This window comes from Plectropomus leopardus, chromosome 19 (assembly GCF_026936395.1).
Source record: "Plectropomus leopardus strain MGB_pleo_1.0 chromosome 19, ASM2693639v1, whole genome shotgun sequence".
Lineage (NCBI taxonomy): Eukaryota > Metazoa > Chordata > Actinopteri > Perciformes > Serranidae > Plectropomus > Plectropomus leopardus.
In genome coordinates, this window is record NC_142194.1 from 18,050,016 (window position 1) to 18,072,632 (window position 22,617).

The following is a 22,617-nucleotide window of genomic DNA, read 5'->3' on the forward strand; positions in this document are numbered from 1 at the left end:
AAGAGAGTGTATCAAAGTTAAGGTCACAAAACTATTGTGGTAGTTTTTTCTATGTTGACCTCAACAGTGAAAGGTGCTGAAAGAAATGAGGGGTGAAGAAAAGCAAAACCCAACAATGCCACATTCTCAAAAGCAATTAGTTACAGCTCTCCCACTGCAAACCATTATAGAGCACTCTGAGAAGAGTCAAGGCTGCAGCAACAATGCTATCCCAGTGGCCTTTGCCTTTGAACTAAAGCCTCTGTGGAAAGGGCTGCTGGAAGAAGTGATGACAGCGATCAAACAGCAGCATGCCATCCTGCACGTCTCCTCTCTCTGAGCTTTTGTTCATTTATATTTCTCTCTTACCTCTTGATGAGCTTGATAGACTTGAAGGCTTCGTCCATATCACCAATGGTCAGGTAGAAGCTGAAGTTGAGCATGGCGTCTCGGGTTGCCTTCTCGCAGTTCTCAAGGCCCACAAAGTCTCTGAGAGCTCGCCTTGACACCATATGGGGGAACTGGGCAGCTGAACCCCTTGATGGATGGGTCTGCTGTGGAGGTGCTGATGTTGGGGCTGAAATCTCTGCTAACCCTGGATCTTTCTCACCGGGCTATGGAGGGGCAGACATAGTGTTAATGTTTTGTTTTTTTGTTTTTTTTGTCTTTCCAATGTATCTTTCATTATCTTTTGAATTTTACTGTTTTCTAAAGTATTATTATTAATGTGTTTGTATGCCCCTGTAAAAATGTTATAATTTGCTTTGTCTCTGAATGGTTCTACATAAATAAACTTGCCTTGAAGGGATGGTTCTGTTTTTTTGAAGTGGGGTTGTATGAGATACTTGTCCATAGTCAGTGTATTATCAGTAGATGGCGGTCAGGATGCCCCCAGTTTGGAGAAAAAGACAGGGGTACCACCACGGAAGATAAGCAATGTACTGCTGTGGACAGGGGCAGCAGCAAAACGTATATTTTACAACCTAAAACAAATCAATATTAGTTTAATTGTACACTATATTTAGTACATTCAGTTACCTGTCAGAAATAGCTGTCTGACAGCAAGGTTAAGAGGTGAAATATTCTTAATATTGTGTGCACTTAAACTGATATCAGTTTTTTAGGTGCTTTGCTTTGCTATCATGGTGGCACTCCTGCCTGTTTCTCTCCCAGGTAATACACTGTAGGCAATATACTGACTATAGATAAGTACCTCACAAACCTCCACTTCAAAAAGTCAGAGCTATCCCTTTACGATACATAAACGTGATTCATAGCCAGTAGATAAATACAGCATGTTGTGAGAAACAATCATTATAGGAAACAAAAAATGCAAAATTTAGGGAAAACACAGATTTCTGGGAAAGGATCAGAAGCACAGCTAACCAAACAACACCCAAGCATCACAGAACAAATCTATTCATCAAGACAAGGTAGATGGGAGCTGGGCACAGCATGGTGACATCTAGATATTTCAGGGTTTCACTTGTGCTGCTGATCTCGGAGATTCAATGTTTAAATTGTGGCTTACAGTAAATGCAGCACAAGGCGTACACAACCACAGCTGTTGGGAGTCAGAAATACTGAAGCTCTCTGAACAGATTTAAGGAGACGGACACTTACTTCAGGTAAAAAGACACACCCCCTCCGAAATAATAGCTGGGGGTGTGTAAGACCAAACACACAGAGGGAGTTTCACATAAAAAGTAGTGATGATGCAAACAGAAACACAAAGAATATGTATAAGAAATTTAAAACAAGTGCACAACTTTCCAGAGAGAACCCCCCCACATGTGGTGTGAGAGAAAAAACCCACTGAAGACACACAATCAGAACAAAGTGTTCTCCGTCCTCACCTTACAGCTGAAATAATAGTAGGGCACATCTAGAGCGAGGAGCGCCTGCAGGCCCGGAGGCCTGGGGTAGCAGTCCTGCAGGAGGAGTCCATGCTCCTGCGTGCAGAAGAGTGTTACTACCGACACGTCCATCTGAGAAGAAGGAAGGGAAGACACAAAGTACTTTAAATGCACTTTGCATTTATTAAATCATATAACAAGTAATCACATCCCGCATTAAGATAAGTGCATGAATCATTCTATGACTTTTTGGTTTTTTAAAAGGACTGCATATAGTGAATACTTATTTTTGGACTCAGTAGTCAAAGCAGAAGTCATGTTGAGGAGCTGTCTTTACCGTATCCAAGAAATTAGTTGATGAAGATTCAGAGCTGATCGGTACAGTCTCACAAACAAAAAGCCGAGGTTCACTCTCGTCCCAGAAGTGAGATACAGGGCAACGACCGCTGAGCTCTGTCCCCTGAAACTGCTGCCTGAAACACAGAATCGTCATGTGCTGTATAAGACAACCAGAAGAGAAAACTCTACATCGGTCCACATACAAGCAACAGCAACATGTGCTACCTTTCACTTTCCTCTGGCTGTGAGATACCACTGGATGGTCTGCCGATGAAGAAGTCAAAGTGTGTCACAGTGTCCATCTCAACATCATAAAAGTACACTTTGTGATCTGGTCGCCCATTAACCTGAGAGGACAAGTTACATATAGTTTAGTTAAAGGAAGACTTCACCCCATCTATGACCATTTGTACATTATTAACAGTAGAACTATATGAAAATGTCCTTATACAACCTCTCACACAACTCAACATTATAATCCAAGTCTAAGTAATTCAGTCGTATGCCCAGTATTTCACAAACACTTTGCATTTTGCTAGAACCTCACAATTTAAAACTAAGCTAAAAATGGAACCTATTTATGCTCTCTCCAAAGCCAGAGTCCAACAAAAACAGAAATTTTACCTCCCTGACCACGAGAGCAGCTGGTCCACCACTGCCTAAAACAATTAGTTTGTTTCTGTTATTGTATGACTTTGGTAAATCCAAACTAACCCTTTAAAACACCAAAGGCAAACAATAACACACAAATTAACTGATCAACGCAGTGGTGGACCAGCTGCCCTCATGTTCAGCGAGGGAAAATTACTGTTTTTGTCAATTGGCTACAGCTTTCAAGAGATGAAAGTTTCACTTTCACTTTCGTTGTAAATAGTATGTTTTTAACAAAAATGTATGTGCTTGGGAAGTACTGAGCATACAACCGAATAAATGAGACAGATTATACTACACATGTTGTTTGACATTTCTTAAACTGATGCTTTGATACAGTTTTGCTACTGTTTAACTTAGACCCCTATGATTTCAGTTCATCTAGAATCTTCTCTGTTTTTTCAGACTCTTCATGAATCATGGAGGCATGTAAGAAGAACAAAGTTTTCTTCTCCAATGCAGCAATGAGTAACTAATGTACAAATAGTCAGATTAACAATCATGAGTATATGAGTTTCAGCTCTCAAACAGACATATAAAGGAGAGAGTGACTGTTGATGTTGTCCATTCACCTGAGAGATTAGGATGCTGACTTGGCTACCGTTGCCATTACATTTGACAGACCTCAAGGCTCCCAGATTGGCAATCTGGTCAGTCAGGTTCTTAGCACTGCAGTGAGCTTTGGCATCTCTATAAAGACATACAGTAAGACTGGCATTATTGGACTAAATAGTACTTAGAACATAGAAATTGTAAATTCGCAAAAATGTGCAACACATGTAAGTTAGCTGGCTTTCTTTTTACTTCTTTTTTAATCAAAGGATACCAGAACTGATACCAGAAGTGATACCAAAATCCACATTAACATTATACCTTCGGGAGAGGTCAAATACTCTAATGTGTGCTGTGTCTGTGCCTACCACCAGGTAAGACTGACACACACTGAGTAGCACAGGGTTGCCTTCTGCTTTGGAGAAGGTAAGCAGCTGCTTCACCGTACCCTGAAGAAAGGAGATGAAAAAAAAAGGTTCAACAATTACCCAAAATTAAAGTGACAAATACCACATACCTTTGTGTTAAAACAACAGCCAGTTTTCCTTTAGAAAATGCATGCTCAAACACTTGTCGCATCTGTATGTTTAGTGAATTCTGGATAGTAGGTGTCAGGGAAGGACAACAGACCTGGGGGGTGCGAATCTGGACCCTGTTAGGTTCCACAGTGTAGAGGTTGTCACCATGTACAGCTACGACATGAGAGTCACAAGGAAACGATCCTGGGAAATAGGTAAGAGAGTAGGTGGATATATCAAGTTAAGATAAATGGAGGAGAAAAGCAAACGTTTATAAATGAAGGCAGCAGATTAAGTTCAGAAGAATTAGTTTCTAAAATGTCACATCTATCAAATGTGGTTCTGTCTGTTCAGTGGGCATTTGCTTAAGTCTTGTACCTGTATTGCGAAGAACTGTCCCTAAAAGCTCATGAACAGTGACCTGCTTGCCACTCCAGACTGTCACCGAATCCTGTTGGTATGAGAACACACATTACATTACATTTTTACTTGTTTTTACGGGCAAACCTTTGTAGAGGAGTTGATTGTCTTTTTTCAAGAACAGAGACATATCAGTTCCACACTTCCTCAATCCCACACTTACCTTAGTAACACAAACTCCCTTGACATGTATGTCGGACTGCAGAGCAAGGTGCACTCCTGCAGTGAACTGAGAGATGCTGAGCTGGGTTGGGGCGAGTTGCACTGCTGCCACCTGCTGGCTGAAGTGGGCTGACATCACATGCTCACTCAGGATCAGCACTGTGTTTGAATTGTTGGCCGCCAGCAGATTCAGACTCGAGCCCCACTGAAATGTAAGGTTTGAGTGAACTTCCCCAACAGAATACAATGACAAAAAGCTTCATTGTTACATATATAATACATAATAGGGATGCACAAAATTGGATTGAATTGCTGATAACAATGTATGCACGTTTTTCCACCTAAGAGCATGGTGTATGGTCATACATAGCGTATTCCACGGTGGGTATTAATAGTAAAATTATATATGTTTGTTAGTTGTTCATGCTTTTAATCGAATATTGATGTGGGTTACTATAATGATGATCGTGTATTTAGAAATACATGGTAACTTTTTGAGCACCATGATGAAATCTGTAGGTGCTATTTAGATTTTTATTTATAATAAGTCATGGACTGCTTATCTTACCAGATTGTCTTTATTGGGAATCAGATGACAGCAAAAAAATGCATGGGACTAGTTTTAGTGGGGATGTGTGTAAACGAGGGACTCATGGGTACCCATAGAACCCATTTTCATTAATCTATCTTGAGGTCAGAGGTCAAGGAAGCCCTGTGAAATGGCCATGCCATTGTTTAAAAGCCAAAATGCAGCCTAACTTTGGAGTATTATTTAGCCCCTTTCCTGAGCATGACATGGCTAGTATCACTTGACTCCTCGGGACTTCTAGTTTCATATGATACCTGATACCGGCCGGTGATTAAATGAGATTAAAAAATAATAATGCTGACAGTCCTTCATAATATCAGATAACTAATTCTCATTGCTATTATCACATTTTCTAAACATGCTAGTCTAAACAGTACCTGTAGCTGCATGACGTTTCCTTCTACTTCTGTGGGTGTTTGTAGTTTCCACTGGGCCTTGGCATCACCTCTGCTGCTGCCTGACTGCACCACCATCCTCCACATTGCTATGCGCCCATGGCTGGTACCAGCTGCTAAGATTTCTAAGGAGGCATTAACATTATACAAAAGCAATGAGGCTCATGAGGTTTATAAGTGGTAACAATTTGTGGTAATTTAGGGGACTGATTATGTGTAATCAGTCTACTCAAAGTTTAAAAATGTGATGAGAGGAAACATCTTGAAATGACTGTAAGGAAAAAACAGCATTTACACTGAGTGAACTACAGTTACCTTTTCCTGTACAGTATGAAACACAGTTGATCATCTCTCCTCTCTCGTACCCCAGAGTGTCGTCTAGATGCAATACATAGTTGTCATCTCCTTCCAGGTCCCACAACCTAAAAACATAACAGATAATTAAGTTTAAAATGGGAATGCACAGCATGTGTGTACAAACAGTATGTGCACACCGACCTGATAACCTGTTCTCCTGTTGCTGTGATGAGGAGGCCATTCTCTGTCCAGACGATGTCTACATTCTGCCCAGTCCTGCTGCTTAACTTCACCTGTCACGAAAAAAAAACATGCTCACAAGCCAAACTGACGTTTAGAAAATAAATTAATTGTATCTCTGATTATTTCAGTATACCTTCATAAATTCCTTGGCTCCTCCCTCGGGTCCAAGCGTGTACTGTGACAACATCATGGTCTCAGTGATAACAGCAAGGGCCTCTCTTTTCTCAAGGTAGAACAGTTTCTTGATGGCACCCTCCACACTGAGAAGTGTGCTTGTCTTACAATGCTCATCCACACTGTGGACCTTACCTATATACAAGATACAAAGGGTTGAATATTTTTTTTAAAATTAAACAATATCCTTTGCCTAAAAGCATAACATTATATTTTGCAGAGATCTGACTGGATTGTGGATCAAAAATACTGTGATTCTTTTTTTAACAACTTAAGTTTATAAAAAAAGTTGGTTTAATGATTTTTTTTTTTCTTGAACTGAAAAGCATCAAATAAGCTTTGTGTGGTTTCAAATGGATTATTTATTTAAATTTAAGTCTGGCAGGAACTATATTCACTAAAGAAGTATTTCACTGCTTGAAAGATGCAGTGCAAAGACAAAATACTTTTAGAATTAATTGTTGCTACATGATCAGACAAAAACGGAGAAAAAGGGCTGCAGCATTCACTTTTGGTTGAGAGGCAGAAAAACTACAATTACCAGAAAGCACTGCACCACGCCTGACCAATAAATACTCCTACTGGTAGCGACATAAAGCGATCTTGGGCCATTTCAACACAGGAAACAATGTGGTTGCCAGCTAGTAACAATCGATCATGAATTACACTTCAAGTAAGCTAAAACATTTTCCATTTAAGACGAGAAATAAGCAACGCAGTGACAGAATCTTGGTTCATATTTGATCAGCATTGCATTAGTTTTACAGTTTGATCTCAGTTTTTTCAGTCTTCGTTTTTCCAATACAGGAAATAATATAGCCCCCACTTCCTGTTTACAAATTCTCATATTTAAACCAAACAGTGCGCTAAAATATGTTTCTGAAAACAGTAAGGCGGGTCTCTCTCTCTCATATGTTTTGATACCCTTTGTGTCCATGGTGGGCTTAAAAAAATGTGCAAGTACAATCTTCAGTAGGAGCAACAGCCGTGGAATCAGCCACAATTTGAACTAGGAGTTCCAGGCAGGATGGAGAATATCCACATTTTTATGATACAAAGCTGGTTGAAAAGTATCCCTGTGAGACCTCTGGTTCACTCCCAATTCCATCTAGATTTTCTTTTGGCTATTATTGTTTCAGAAGTACATCCCTGACTCTCTTTTTATACTGTTCAGCTATGGAGCACAGTGCTACAAGCAAGTAACCAGCATGGAAAGACATTATCTCAAAGAGATTTTGGGCTGTCTCAGACAATAGTCATTGCCGAAAATCAGTTATCACCAATAGAGAATTGTAAAAATAATGAGCCACACATACTCAGGACATACTCACTTTGGTATGAAAATATTTTAAGTCAGCAATATAGATTAAACTGCTGCACACAAAAACAAAAGGTATACTCTTACCCTCTGCAGTGCTGACGTAGAATGCCAGTCCCTCCTGTGGGCCCATCTTGAGAGGCGCTCCCTTCCAGCTGAACATGTCCAGAGCACTCTCATCTCCACTGACTGATGCCCGGGCGAGCTTTGCCACATCGCTGTAACATGAGTTAGGTGCTACTATTAGCAACACAGCATTCAGATCAAGAGAGCATAGTGATATCACACACGTTTCAATGTTATCGCACTGCCAAGGACTTAAAAAGAAGAACAATTAACTCTGAGCATTGCATCTTGTTTACTCACTCCCCAGGTGAGGCCGGTCTGAAGATGCAGCAAGTTAGAGGGCTTTTGTATTCATGCTTCACAAGATGGTTTCCTTGAAGTCTCCCTCTGGCGTCTACCTTCCATACTGCCAGTGCTCCATTCTGTTATTAAACAACAACATATTTATGTGGTTCTGTAAGAGGATGTGCGACATTTAAATGGTTTCAAAATGCATCTTCCCATGCAAAATATCTTTATTAGCCTGATAGGGCTTCTCCTTAATATGTCACGTTGGTATGACACCTTGGTAAAGTATTCTCAGAAAAATGCATCTTTATTATGTATGGAAATTTGGTCCACAAGCATATCCGCCAGCTATGAATGAACAAGTACGCTAAACAGTTGTTGTATACAGTCATTGCGATGCACTCACCTCATCAGCTGTTACCAAGCGGCTACCAGAGCTACTCCACTCCAGCAGTGTGATGCAAGCTGCGTGTGTGCTGGGAAGGACAGTTTGATCTCCAGAGGGGTGTGTCAGCAGCACCACTTCGCCATTCTCCCAGCCTACTGCCAACACTGGCTTTATGGGATGCCAGTGCAGCACTGCAGGCTGGTGAGGACGCTCTAAATGGCAGCTCTCCACATACTCTCCCTGCATATAGACAGTGGTGAAATACAACTAAGTAAATTTAATTTAATTTTTTTAAGTACTGTAAATAGATACGAATTTTTGTACTTGAGTCTATTCTTTTCATGTCACTTTATACTCCTACTCCACTAGATTTTAAAAGGAAATATTGTACTTTTTATTTCACTTCATTAATCTGAAAGCTTTAGTTACTAGTCACTTTACAAATGAAGACATCAGAAAAACTTATAAAATATTATAATTTGTTATAGATTAAACTACCAACCAGTGTATACAAGTGCAGCTGAAAAGGTTTGTTGATTTATCAATTAGCAAACAGACAGAATATTAACTGGCAACTATTTTTATAAGTCTGTAAGTTGGTTTGTAATTCATTTTTTATACTTTTGAATTTGGGGATTTTTTAAAATTTTCATATATTTATTTTTTTGGTTTTAAGATATGTCAGTATTGGGTACTTTTACTTTTAACACTTAAAGTACATATTCGCAATTATACTCATTTACTTTTACTTTGTGACATTTTTAATGCTGGACTCTTACTTGTAACAGAGTATTTTTGCAGTTTGATATTAGTACCTTTAAGTGAGTAAATGAACTGAATACTTTCTCCACTACATCATTTGGACAGGGAAGTATGCAAACTTTATTAAGAATGCTGCTAATATTCACTCTCAAGGAATATTACTGAATATAGCAAAGTGGTCTTTCTTTTCGTGTCAGTGTTCATCAGTTAAGCCCAGTGTTTACCTGCTGCAGGTAGAGGTCTACATTGCCTCCAACGGTGTGGCTGTTTGAGGCCACAGCCAGTACAGGAAGAGCCGAGTGCCAGGTCAACTGAGAGGGCACACCACTGCTTTCTGGGGCCTCAATACGGTGGTCAAAATACACCGCCATGTCCCCACTGCTCCTCTCTAGATAAAAGATTAGAAAAAGTGTTATAGGAGCTGTGTGAAACCTCAAAAACTATACGTGGTTATTCAAGGTGCATTCTTTGATTTCACGTTTCTGTGATTGTTGTGCAGCTTGTTCCTTTTCAAGCTACTTAACTATCTAGCCAATTCGTGTTGTAAAAGCTCGGTAATCACTAATTAGCTCTTGAACGTGCCCTCAAATAGCATCCAATGATTCCAAACGTACAATTTCACAATATGTAACGGGAGTTGACTGAGTTAGCGTTAGTTCACTAATTGGTATATACTACCAACGACGACGTTAAGTTAGCTAAGGATTCACTATAATAGTTGGCGCTAGCATTTACCATTAAGCTTAATAGCGTTATGTGACTAATGATTAAGTTAGCTTTAGCTGCTAACATTAGCTAAGCTAGGTAGGCTAGCCAAAGTTTGCTTTCATTGCTAGCTCTCGCTGCTGTAGAACGAAGTTCGCCGCTCTGTGAAATTATCTAAACACCAACCTCACTGTCGTTTGCTTCTGGTCAGTGTCGATTTAACAGCCCTGGTTGTGTAACCTCGAAACAACTTGAAACATCAACCGTCACTACCAGTGTTGCTGTGTAGCCTCCAGTGCAAAAAGCGTCTCTCCCAGTTGCCCCTGACAACCTCGAAGAGGGGAGGGGGCGGGGGGAGGAGTTACGGAAAACAACGAACGTAACCCGACTGGTTGTCGAAGGTCGTCTTAAAGGGGAACACCACCGAAATGAAGAATTGAAACATATTAACTCCATGTTCTTGGGAAGGTCAATTCATATTTGTGAACACGAGCTACTCTCGCTTATAGCCAGAAACATGTCATGTCATCATGTATAAAGTCTGGAGTCGTTCCACAGACAGTGAAAGGGAGACAGATTTAGTGGACCTACTGTTTTTTCCTCTGGGTGCTCTCAGTGTAATCTATAACGTTGTAATCAATTCATGATTACTAATATTTTTTTCAGACTGTCTTAGACCATAGGAATAACACAGCTGCATTTTGAAATTGGCCATAATTCCCCTTTAAACCGACGGGTGTAATTTCACCAAAATAATGTGGTGTTATTTAATGCTGTTGCCACAGGTTCTTGTTAGTCGATTTATATGAATTTTGCAAGGTACAAAGTAGATTTATATGTCATTTTTAAACGTAGTTTAAAAAATTAAATTAAATTTGTTGTAAATTAATCATAAGATTATCTTCCATACTAGTTAGATTCTTACCTACTCTTAGCATAAATACAAATATTCAGGCAGAGAGTAAGAGCACAAAAATCTGTATTACCATTAAAAAAAAGTTGTGTAATCCATGCAGATCTTCCTATTAAATATCCCGGGGTAATCAAGACAAGGACATTATAAATAAAACTATAAACAACTGCATTTTAAAAAATGTTCCATTGTTTGTGACCATACAGATGAACACACATTTCCTTTGTCACAAGAGGAAGTAGTAGTAGTATTTCCATTATTTGTGAATGTGTGTATGCACGTGAATATTCACAGGACGTCCTTTACAAAAAAAAAAACACCACAGTGCAGAGATGTGTAAGTACAGGAAAGAGGTTAAAAAGGATATCCTCATAACTGGCTTTTTACAGGAGGACAAAAATGGCATCCTATTCTCCATTCACTCAATATTTTATCTGATTCATAAATTATACACGTTCATCTAAACAGTAAAGTGTGCTGAAATGTGTGTGTGCATGAATTAAGTATGCAGAAAGACATTCACACGTGAATTCATTCAACATTCAACATTCAACACGTGAGAAGACGTGTGCCCTCGTTTTCCGCTGGTTAGCTGTGTGTTCCAGGATATGAAAAGGTGTCAGAAAATATCTGGAACATCACTTCCATCGACCTCAATCCTCCAGGCTCTGCGAGGACATCGCGGAGGTACAGTAAAACCCCCCCCCCCTTCTGAGACACGCTCAGTACCAGTACTTTATTGTTCATTGCTGATGCTGTGATCATGACTCCGTAATCTACTTACTCCATACTCTACTTCATGCTACAGCGCTTGTTGATCTTGTAGCTGTTTCTTCAGGCTCTTATCCAGAAGTACCAAACTCTGTACGGCCAGACTCCGGCAATCTGCATCAGGGTCTCCTTCAGCCACATCTGGGGGTATTAAATGATTATTAGCAACTTAAGCAGGATTGTCAAGGAAGTCTACATCTCTCAATATAATTACAAAAGCGAAATCAGTCAAACACACATAATTCTGGCATTTTCTTTGCACAATCAAGCACGATTAGGGAGGAAAAAATGTGTCCTTTATCATCAGGCTCCATGTTGCTCACTGCAATATGTAACTACTTTTATCCTCAAGAAATATCCAACTGTTGCTGAGCCAATCACGTCATGGACCATCCCTGTGGTACAGGACATCCTTGTTCCTCATCTGTTTCCCAGAAATTCTCAGTCCAGCTGTGCGTATGCGTGCCGTTTGTGTGAGCACGAATGTGTGTCACTGAGGGGACATCTCTGACAGAATTACATGTTGCAGGTGCAGCCTCAGACCTTTGTGTATTTACAAGAATCATGTGTTTTAAAGGTAATCTATTATTAGAAACCGATAACATACAGTAACAGTGTTTTGCTTTGATCATGTGTGAGTTCTACTATAAATTCTTCTGTATAAAAATCTGGCCATATAATGTCAGGAGCAGAACTAATGCTGACTTTTACTTCATAAGGAGAAATTTTTATGAGATTTATGTCATAGCTTCAAGAAGAGGAGCATTGAAACCTTTGTCACCAGCAATGTTTTGTTTTTGTTTTGTTTTGTTTTTTACCTGCCAGCCAAGTTCTGGTCTCAAACAGCTGATCACTGAGGTCCACCAGCAGGTTTTGACTGGGCATGCTCAGAAACACGGAGCAAACAGCAAAGAGGACGCCTCGTCTCACCATCCTTTAACAGAGAGATTTCGGGTTACAGCCTAGTAGAAAAGATACAAAACATCCTGTCTGTCCTGACCTTATTGTTTCTTCACATCTATTGTTATTCTTTTTGTTTTAAAAGAATACTTTACCCCCCAGAAAGCTATTTGTGCATCCATTACTCAGCCTGTATTATGTTGAATTCAGGGAAACGTTTGTGTAAACGTTTGTGTAAATGTTCTTTCTTCACTTTGGTGTTTCAAAGGGTTAGTTTAGATTCAAAGAAGTAATACAATAACTCAAACTACCGAATGAGACAGTGACAGAAGAGCAGCTCCATGTTCTGTGAGGTAGAATTACCAATTTTGTTGATGGAGTCAGTTTCGGAAGAGAGCATAGAAAAGTTTGACTTTTAGGTCAGATCCTCATCAGAAAGGGCTGTTTGTTTGGGAAGCACTGAGCGCACAACTGTATAAATGCCAGACGCCGACTGCTGCTGCTATAATTATTATTCATACCTCCACTGTTAATATTATACACATATGATTATCATTGTCACATACATATACTATAATATACGCATGTAAAATACATACTATCCTAAACTAAATTTAATAATATTCATATTTCTATTATTATTTATTCTATTATTCCTATTCTATAGGCTTTATAAATAAAATTGATTTGACTAAATGAGATTTGGATTGTACTGCACAAGTTTGTAAACAGATGTTTTTTCATTTAGTTGTGCTGTAGGTAAATGTGGACCCTCGTGGTCTCAATTCATCAAGAATTTTCTGCATTTTTTTGATTCTTCATTCACCATGGAGGCCTTGCAGAAAAACATACATAAATACATAGCATACATAAATAAATACAGAAATACTACATTATGGTGCCGTTAACGACAAATACCATCTTCAGACTCTTCACATAATTTTTATTAATTGTCTGAAACACTGATATGCATCATACTCACTGATCAGCATGGTAGCGTACCGCCCACACAAAGTCCAGTAAAGCACGACCCATCTGTGCAGCTACCTGCAAAAAAGAAAGGAAAGTCATAGGAACCCCGTAGGATATACCGTTATTCCAGTATATATTAGCTCATTGTAATCTTGTTATATTGTATAAATGTCTTTTCTTGGTCTTATAGGCTACAGCATCTGAACTGCAGAACCCCTGGCCCTGAATCCTATTACTGATTTGATCTTACATAAAAAAATATATATATATTAAATAGCTGCATCAAGGGTCACACCTCAAATTTTTGCACACTGATATTGATATAAAGCAATAAAATTACCGGTGCATTGACTGCTAGATGCATAAAGAGGCCCAAGGTGTGGATTAATCTGCCCAGTACAAGATGGTCACTGCCCAACAGGTCAAAGGTCACCTGAGGCCTAGCAGAAAGGTATTACATATCATTTTTAAAATGTTCAACTGTAGCATAAAAGCTATGAGCACTGAGCTTTGAAATATGTATAAAAGAACATACTTGTCATAATTGCTGAGCAGAGGAAAAAAGAAGTGTCCGGCAACAGGAGCGTAGCGGTTACGGGAGGCCTGAGCTGGAGGCTGTGTGGCACCCTGCAGCACAAGAGAAATTACTGAAGAGCTTCACTCAAACACTAAAAAAAGGCAGATGGAAATATCGGTCTGCTTTAACTACCTTACTGAGGCGTTTTGTCTTGCTTTGAATCCGCTTCTCTACAACTTGTCGCCAGTGAACAGGATTGTCACCAGGGTATGGGGTCAAATCTGTGCTGGGAGCAACCCCCATCATTGGGTTTCTCTTTTCAGTGATTGGCCTGGAGAGCTCCTGTGCTGCCAAAGCGAGGACCTGATGAACCAAAACCAGAACAGCTTCATGATGACATCTGTGGCGATAATCGACAGACTTTAAATTGATCACTAAAATCCCCTTTACATTGCCTGCTGAAAGCGGGAATTATGCGCCATCATTTTGACTCACCGTTCTGTATAAAAGATTTGATCGCATGAAGGAAGTACAGAGTCTGTCTTGAATTTAAACCGGCAGCGAAGGTTGTAACAGCATTAAATCAACGTCTGTGTAAAATGGACAGCCGGCAAGACAGACGCAATTTTTCTTTTTTCTAGGATGGTGAAGGCATAACCCATTCTACTCTCTCTCTGGATGGCTTGTACTCATTGCCTTCATTGGTTGGAGAGGGTACATGTAGACAAGAGTAACATTGGTAAGAGTCGGAGCGCCCAGTAGCTCACCTGGTAGAGCACACACGCCATGTACAAAGGCTGTGTCCTTGCTGCAGCAGCTGCGGGTTCAAGTCCAACCTCGGCCCCTTGCTGCATGTGTCTCCCCTTTCACAATAATAGTTTTTCCTATCCAATAAAGCTGACAAACCTAAAAAGATAACCTAGATTTTATAACAAAACATTGGTTAGGGTTATGCCTTTAAAATCCTAGGAAACAAATTTGCAGAGGGGATAGATGTCCAATTTTACACGTTGTGCCCATCAGGCTTCTTCTACAAAGCTGGAATACTGTCCAAAGTCACACACTGGGTGGCATGATGTTGCCGTTGTTTGGTACTGTATAGAAAAAGCTAAGCTGGAAAACAAAAGGGTCCTGTTTGCGGTCCTATTGCAGGATCTCTGCGCTAAAGAGCTTAAGTGTATTTAGTGAAGGCACACATAAAAAGCTTACCTCTAAGATATCAAGCCGCTGGCGAAGACTGTAGTTCAAGGAGTAAAACTCTGTGGTCAAATACTGAGTCACCTGTCACAGAAAAAGCAAATAGAAATGTTTAAAAAGGCGTAATGGATAAATGTTGATGTGAAAAAGTGAGCTGTGAAGAAACTAAACTAATGATCATACAGGGATAGAGTCCGTGACAGTGAGCGCCACCATGGTCGCCTGTCTGAGACTCAGGAAGCCATTCATGCTGTATTTATCCTCCATGTGAAGAAGCACTTTAGTCAGCTGGACACTGATCTGAACAAACAAAAAAACAAACATAAACTGCAGGGTGAGACGTGATTTGAAAGAAGTAACTAAATCCCTGTACTACAATCATCCACAGTGAGGTAAAGAAAAAGACCTTTTGTCACTGTAAACATTTAGGTTATGTCTTTACAAGAAACTGAGCCGGAATGTCTGAAGTCTAATTTTAAAAAAGGAACAAATAAGAAGGGCTTGATATGTCTGCTGTGTGCTGCTGCTCTCATACCTCTCTGGTTGCAAACACGTTCTTCCTCACCAAACCCTCAGCTACTCTCAAACTGAGCTCCACGCGCACCGGGTCCTCAGAGGACATTAACGCTGCATGGGTCAACAGATGAGACAATCTTAGAGGTGGACCTCGTAGCACAGCATATAAACAGAAGGTGATCAATAATTTCAATCTGTGGAGCCATACTTTCCAGACAGTCTCGGAGGTAACGGGGTGGAGATGCTTTACTCATTTCCTGATCGTCAGACATGTCATACGGTGTCAGCTCATCATCGCTGCAACAGTGAAAAACCTGGAGTTAACAAAAACATTTCACACAAACACATTTAGAATAACAGAGAAGAGCTGCTACTCACCTGTCCAGGTCGGAGTCTGGGTCAGTTTTTGACTCATTTTGAGATGAAACATTTTGAGCAGGTGGAGTTGTGTCACTGGTCTGTTGAGGAGAGTCAACCCTGCAGATGATAGACCTTCTCTTAAACAAAAACAATGCTGACAAATGTAAGTGACCACGTTTTATGGAATTTGGACCATTGTTTAAACACAGGAGTGAAGTAAATACAATACATGTTGGAAAGATTATATATAGTATGTGTTGCTGGGAGATCAATTTCCCTTTTGCACTGTTAAAATGCTATAAAACTGATTACTCACTTTTCATAGTTCCTATTAAACAGACTGTATATTCTAAAATTGAACTATGATGTTGTTAAAATTATTTTTATAAATATTTTTAGCTGTACGTATCCCCTACAACGTATAGAAACTTGGATAGTAATGCTTGGCAGTGAAGAAAGTATGCCATAACCTTTCTGAATACGGCAAAACTATATTACTTGTGACAAATATTAAAACAGATAGTTTTTATTTTGAAGTGTACTCAGGTTGGGGATCGGTCTGCCACGTTGTCTCCTGTTTTCAAAATATTGCCAGACGCCTGACGTGTTCAGGCCCTGGTCCCTCTCTGGCATTCACACTTTCGTCTGCACTCATGTCGTCACACTTTCCTCCTTCTACTACGCTGAGTAGTAAGTCAGCACTGTTCGAAATAAACTGCGTGCAGATTCTGACCAATCAGACAATGCTTTCAGTGAGGGCACTGTGTGATTGGCCATAGAACTGACAGCACGGCACATATCAGACGGAAAAAAGCGCCTCCAGACAAAATGTAATTTCCTCAGTTGTTATGATGTTGTTACTATGTTGCAAAAGACTGCAATAGCGCAGTCATGTTTATGGCACAAGTTGACATTGCGACAACAATTAAAAAAAGATATATTGTGCAGCCCCATTTGGTGGGTGATAATATTAAGTTGTTTTCGGTAAATCTTGAACAAAACTGCGTTTCAAAACTGCCAGGCGTTTCTGCTGGTCAGTTAAGATTCCTCAGAATTTAGAGATACTATATGTTCTCATTTTATAAAATTTGACCCAATACCTCTAAAATCCTAAATGTAAACACAGAGCATTAATGCGCATCATCTGCCGAGGACCATAAATGGGAGTGGACCTTATGTTTTAATCAGCTTATAGATTTACTGACCAACTGCCCACATTTTGAAGTTTACAGTTACAAAGATCTAGAGGCACTTACCCGCTCACAGGCTCAGCCTCTGGTTCATCACCAGCTGTGGGAGTCATCAGAGAAAGCAGCTCTTGAGTCTCCTCATCCTGATCATACTACAACACAGCGCGATAGAAACTCACACACAGGTCTCACATGGCATTTCAGTCAAGTGACGAGTCAAATATTTAAGGCAATGGGGCTGACTGGCATGTTATCTGGCAAGTAAGACATTGATTGTACCTCAAACTTGAGCTTGGTTTTATTGATATCCATGCGAGAGCTCAGGCATTCTCCAACCACCATGCCCATACGCCTGATACGCACCACGCTGCTGTCCAGGTGACTCTGCATGCCGCCCAGCATACACTGAAGTAACTCTATGAGAAGAGGCACGAAACAGAGAGAAGTGAAGCTTTAATTCATGCGATCATCAGAGTGTGTGATACGAATGATGTGGAGCATAATCACTTCTGTTTTGATCGTTGATTTACTCGGGTAACTCAAGGCATCAAACATTATTTGTACCTGAGCGTAGCTCCTGCAGCTCAGAGTCTTTCAGCAGACTCACGCTCAGAAGTAAAGCCTTGCTGACATACAGCTGCTGCTCTAGAGGTGTGTGTTTCACAGCACTGGGGTTAGCCCAGGCCTGGGACACAGAGCGCAACACCTGAGAACACACACATGTCAAAATCATCAATAGACATGTACAACCTGATGTCAGTTGTGATATTGTTGTTTTTTTAATACTTTATTATAATGTTTCTTTCAACATTTAAAAAAAACTTCAAATCATTACTTCAAGTCCATTATATAGTTTTTATGCTTTTTGTGTAAATTAAAGCTTCAGATATAGAGGTAAGCAACCATACACAAATACATGAATAAAGAACGGATAAAATGCAAAAAATACATAAAACAGTATGTCTTTTTGTGTACTCTGTTGTTGAGATATGATTTGTTCCATTTCTTAAATTGGTCTCTCATTTATAAAGTTCATTTTTCCATAACAAGAATATGTTCTGTTGTTGTTATCCATGAATTTTAGTTTGGGTGTGATTGGACTTTTCCTGCTTCATGGCTGCCACACACAGTGTGTTGAAAACATGCTAACATGGTTATTCACTCACCTGGATGAGCAGTGGCCTTCGCTCCCTGTCTGCTGCGAGGTAACCCAGGACAATTCTCAAGACTTGAGTCTGGGAAAAAAAAAAAAAACACATGCTTTATATGATATTTATAAGATGACACTGTTGACTGTCAGGCTGTAAGTTATCTTCTTACCTCATATTTGTACTGAAGTAACAGCAGTTTATGAGTGATGACAAACTGGGCTTTTTTATTTCTTAACACTAGATTCCCAATGATCCTGCCCAAAGCATCAGGCCTGAATTAAAGAGGCAAGAGACCGGCATCAATAAAGGCAGATAGAGAATTCACCGAAACTTTTAGTTGTTTAAATGCGACTGTTCCGGTCTCCACCTTACCCGCAGACAGCCTGCACAAGCCCGGTGAGCACGCTCTCCATCCATCGTTGTGGAACGTTCTCCAGCAGCTTCCAGCAAACCCTCTGCCAAACCATGTCTGAGCGAGTGCACACAGAGAGCCGAGGAGCCATCACTGCCAGCACCAAACCTGTAGATAGGAAAGAAAAATGCCAAAGGAGGATAAAAAGGATGCTGTGTCACTAAGGATCCTGCCACATAGATACACGAAGTCCATCTGTTTCCTTTAAAGTTAAATTGAATTGATTTTGTGGATGATGGTCATCCATACCATAAATAGTCAAGATAATCTACAACAATTCAAAGCTTCCTTTTTCTTTAAATTTACTTGAAATGATACCACGTCCATGCAACGTGACCATTACAAACATAGAGCTCAGAGACATCTACTGCAAACCAAATATATTACATACAAACCAAACATATATCATACAAACCAAATACGTAAAACAACGTGGTGTTACAAAGACAAAAACATTTAAGAATCAGCTGTCCTGTAACTGTTTGGCATGAGTTGTATCTCTAATTGGGCTTGTCTGTAAAATTCAAGTTTGTTTTTCACATACATGTTATTATTACCACTTTGTAATTTCTGCTAAACTCACCACTATGACCTTGGATACACGCTTTTCCAAGTGTCTGAGCCATGAAAGTCAAGGAGCAGTCGGTGCCATCTGTAAAAAATACAAGTAAGACAAATAGACACGATGAGAATCATCATTTTGATGTCACAATAATCGAATGTTTGACACTGTCATCATTGCAAAGAGTTTAACCCTTTGAAACCTGTGCAGACTGGCTTGATTTCTCTCAAACACATGGGAGGAAGGCAATGAGCAACTTAACAAGAAATGGCCCCAAAATTAGCAAAAAGTATGAAGTAAAAAGTTGCAAGAAAATTACCTGAAAAAAAAGTAAAACGCAAACATAAAAAAAGAAAATGACTTCATCAAAGTGCTAAAAATACATATTTTTAAAATATTATCTAATAATCTCCCCACAGCTAATTCTTAGGGCATTTTTTGTCACCTTTAACTATTTTTTTTAAATTTGGCGGACATTTCTTGCCAAGTTGCTCATTGCATTTTCACATGTATTCAAAAGACATAAAAACAATTCTCTCAGGCCCAAGAGGTTTAAATGCTTGTGAAAGGCATCTAAAAGCAGCACAGTAAAACGGATGCTGATCCAGATTTTAAAGGGTTAAAAGATGTCTGCTCACCTTTGAGTGCTTGGCACGTCCGCTCCAGTGCAGCGAGCATCTCTGTGGCCAGCAGTGGGTAGTACTGCTGCGGAAGAAAAAGGGGCTTGTTGTTAGGATGCAACCTGTTGGCAGCAAGGTCCGGCAGCGCCACAATACGTCCCTGCAGAGTCTCTCGGAGCTGGGGGGAGTCAGGGGGACCTGTCTCCAGACAGTAGGACCACAACAGGTCAGCGAGTCGACCGCTCTGAAGGAACTTCTCAGTGACGTTGACCAAGTGGTCCAGATTTGTGCTGGCACTGTGGTGCAGGGACAATAACGGACAGTGAAACGATGAACATGCCTCATGTCATTTATCCAACACCACTAGACTTGGGCAGTATTACGGCATAACAGCGTACCAAGGTACTCAGACATCCCAAAGGTATGTTTATCAATACCCTCATAAATACAGGCACGCCGCTTTCTATTAAACTCATTGTATGTAGTGCACAGCACGCACCACCAGAGCTCAGTCTCCGGTCCCTACTGGTGAAAAAGGCAGCTGAGCTGAAAGACACCCAGACACATAGAGATGGAGGGATAAGTTGCAGGACTGTAAACAGCAAGTGGCCAGCAAGGGCATTATTTCCCACAGGGAGACCGTGGGAATAATGTTTTTTGTTTTGTTTTTTTTACAATTAAGGATTAATTTCTTAAAACAATGGACTGACTAGATTACTAACAAGAGCAGCCAGATAGTTTGAGTTTTATTTTGTTTCTGTTAAGTTTAAATGAAGTTTGTTTTATGATGAATTAACTGGGTAATCAAGCCATGTCAGAGAAAGTTGAATTCAAAAGGTGCACAGTTGTGTTTCTCTGTTTAATAAGAAAATAGGCGTGAGAATAATACTTTTCTTAACATTCTGTGGATTTCTATTGTGTATTTATATTTCTGAAAAGCTGAAAATTAGCGATGCACACTTGTACCATCATTTACTGAATACCCTGGTGAAATTTCAGAAAGATATGAAGGTTTGAAATATTAAAAGCCTTAACACCACCCACCTTAGCGCTCCTATTCCCTCAATCAGCACTAGCAGCGCCTGCTCTGGAGGGCCTTTAAGGAACAGGCCGTCCCATAACTCTGTGCGCTGGGCTGCTGTGAGGTTTGCCAACCAGTCAGCCTGGATGTTGCTGACAAGGAAACGAAGGGTGCGGGTGAAGTGAGCTCTCCTGAACTCTGCCCGCTGAACTGAGGTGGTTCTATTTCCTGGTCCTTCATCCAAGTAAGAGTTAAGTGTCTGAAGAGCAGCGATCGTGTCTTTGGTATCTGTTGATGCGGTGAGGGTCCGGAAACACTGGGCCACTGCTAGACGAACCTCAGTAGTTGGGGCAAGGGTCTCCATCTTTTAGAGAGGTAACCGCTTTATTTTACCTCCTAAACAAAAACATTAGAGGGACATTTCATATTTTAACAACTGCAAACACATTTTTTTTTTTATGTGTGCAAATAAACTAAACAAACCTTTGATGTATCATGTCTTTGGTCTTAATACTGCACTGTCTTGTTGGCTACAAACTGTTTTCAGCTGTGTTCAGCACTATTCCCTAAGCAAAAATCTCGACACAAAAATGACAAAGCCTGCGGAGTAACGGTGGTAGCTGTGCCTGTATTGTTATGATTTTGAAATGTGTGAATGAAGCATCAAGTTGTATAAAAATATTATGACGGAGGATTAGGGCCATGTTAAAGGAAAATAAGTGTTAGATTTTGAAAATAATGTGTCCTAATGTTACAAGAAAAAAGTTGTAATTTGGAGAAAAAAAGTCAAATTATTATGAAGGGGAAAAAATGCAAATGAACGAGAATAAAGTTGTAATATTACAACACTAAAATCATACATTAAGGAGAAAAAAGAGGCAATATTATGAGACTAAAATTGTATTTTTATGAGAAATAAAGCCACAGACTATGACCGGAGTGTTGGGTAATAAGGTAAAATTTCCACTTCTTTTAACATTTTATCTCATAATTGTGATCATTCGTTCATCACTTCTGATCATTTATTCATACTTTTAAACCATATTACCCGAATCAGTTCTTAATCTGAATTTAATAGAAAAAAAAACAGTTTTTCTTGTAATATTACGACTTTTAGTTCACATATTTACCACTTTTTTTCGTTATATTACGACTTTATTCTTAAAATTGCGACTTAACTGTCGTAATATTATGAATGTACTGAAAAGCTAAGTTTGTTTTCTTTAACGTGGCCCTCATCACTCCGAAACTCTCTGGATGTAACGTTACAGCCTTCACTCACGTAAAGGTGAATAAAACTGTGTTTTTAGGTGAAATCTCTCTTTACTTTAGCTGATTTTGTTCAGCCAGTTACAGTCACTGCTTCATATAAAACAGCTGTAATTTAAAATATGACGAATTAGCTTCACCTGTTAGCCTGTCAAAACTTAAACGCACCTGCGCACATTTATCCAATAAAACGACATACATGTATACGGCGGACAAAAGTAACAGTAAGCGTAACATTAAAACGTTTGTTTTTGAGGAGAAATGTGCAGTTCATACCGTCAGTTTGCGTCTGTTTCCACATGAATGTCCCGCCGCGTCGTTTCTCATCGCTCCCCATGTGCTCCATCAAAATACGACCGTGGTGAGCAAGACGGAAAAGGAAGGTTCCTAGGAGAGTGTGACCTGTGAGGCATTCAAGAAGACAACGGCTTTTGTAACACTTTGGGATGCTGGATGCGTCTGGATCGATTTGTTATGGATCCATGGTCTGTATCAGTTGGTAGCCTTAAACATCTATTAATTAATAACTAATTGATGATTTGCC

At 39.8% G+C, this 22,617-nt stretch overlaps 2 protein-coding genes across 3 annotated transcripts in view; both read right to left on the reverse strand.

The window, feature by feature from the left end:
• ift140 (intraflagellar transport 140 homolog (Chlamydomonas)) overlaps positions 1–10,040 on the reverse strand; it is a 31,425-nt gene extending 21,385 nt beyond the window's left edge. The window contains exons 1-19 of one of the 2 annotated variants that reach the window (XM_088069838.1): positions 9,889–10,040; positions 9,222–9,385; positions 8,254–8,475; positions 7,860–7,981; positions 7,581–7,711; positions 6,135–6,310; positions 5,960–6,051; positions 5,777–5,883; positions 5,444–5,586; positions 4,479–4,682; positions 4,274–4,346; positions 4,008–4,099; positions 3,699–3,826; positions 3,398–3,515; positions 2,400–2,521; positions 2,173–2,308; positions 1,836–1,967; positions 1,603–1,638; positions 349–593 (exon numbers count right to left, since the gene is read on the reverse strand). In XM_088069838.1, coding sequence (XP_087925964.1) covers positions 349–593; positions 1,603–1,638; positions 1,836–1,967; positions 2,173–2,308; positions 2,400–2,521; positions 3,398–3,515; positions 3,699–3,826; positions 4,008–4,099; positions 4,274–4,346; positions 4,479–4,682; positions 5,444–5,586; positions 5,777–5,883; positions 5,960–6,051; positions 6,135–6,310; positions 7,581–7,711; positions 7,860–7,981; positions 8,254–8,475; positions 9,222–9,368 — 2,426 coding nt within the window. In that variant the 5' untranslated portion in view covers positions 9,369–9,385; positions 9,889–10,040. The remainder of the gene's footprint in view (positions 1–348; positions 594–1,602; positions 1,639–1,835; positions 1,968–2,172; positions 2,309–2,399; positions 2,522–3,397; positions 3,516–3,698; positions 3,827–4,007; positions 4,100–4,273; positions 4,347–4,478; positions 4,683–5,443; positions 5,587–5,776; positions 5,884–5,959; positions 6,052–6,134; positions 6,311–7,580; positions 7,712–7,859; positions 7,982–8,253; positions 8,476–9,221; positions 9,386–9,888) is intronic. The other variant, XM_042507297.2, reaches the window with a different exon arrangement.
• A 742-nt stretch (positions 10,041–10,782) lies between these two features.
• telo2 (TEL2, telomere maintenance 2, homolog (S. cerevisiae)) lies at positions 10,783–22,469 on the reverse strand. Its single transcript, XM_042507295.2, has 21 exons — positions 22,350–22,469; positions 20,828–21,200; positions 19,802–20,079; positions 19,185–19,253; positions 18,562–18,709; positions 18,359–18,461; positions 18,205–18,273; positions 17,603–17,744; positions 17,318–17,454; positions 17,105–17,190; positions 15,867–15,965; positions 15,697–15,785; positions 15,508–15,599; positions 15,156–15,272; positions 14,985–15,056; positions 13,968–14,138; positions 13,794–13,885; positions 13,599–13,698; positions 13,269–13,333; positions 12,205–12,320; positions 10,783–11,527 (listed from the first exon to the last, which is right to left on the reverse strand). The coding sequence occupies exons 2-21, from the start codon at positions 21,166–21,168 to the stop codon at positions 11,418–11,420; spliced, it is 2,496 nt and encodes an 831-aa protein (XP_042363229.2). The 5' UTR covers positions 21,169–21,200; positions 22,350–22,469; the 3' UTR covers positions 10,783–11,417.
• Between the last annotated feature and the right edge of the window lie 148 nt (positions 22,470–22,617).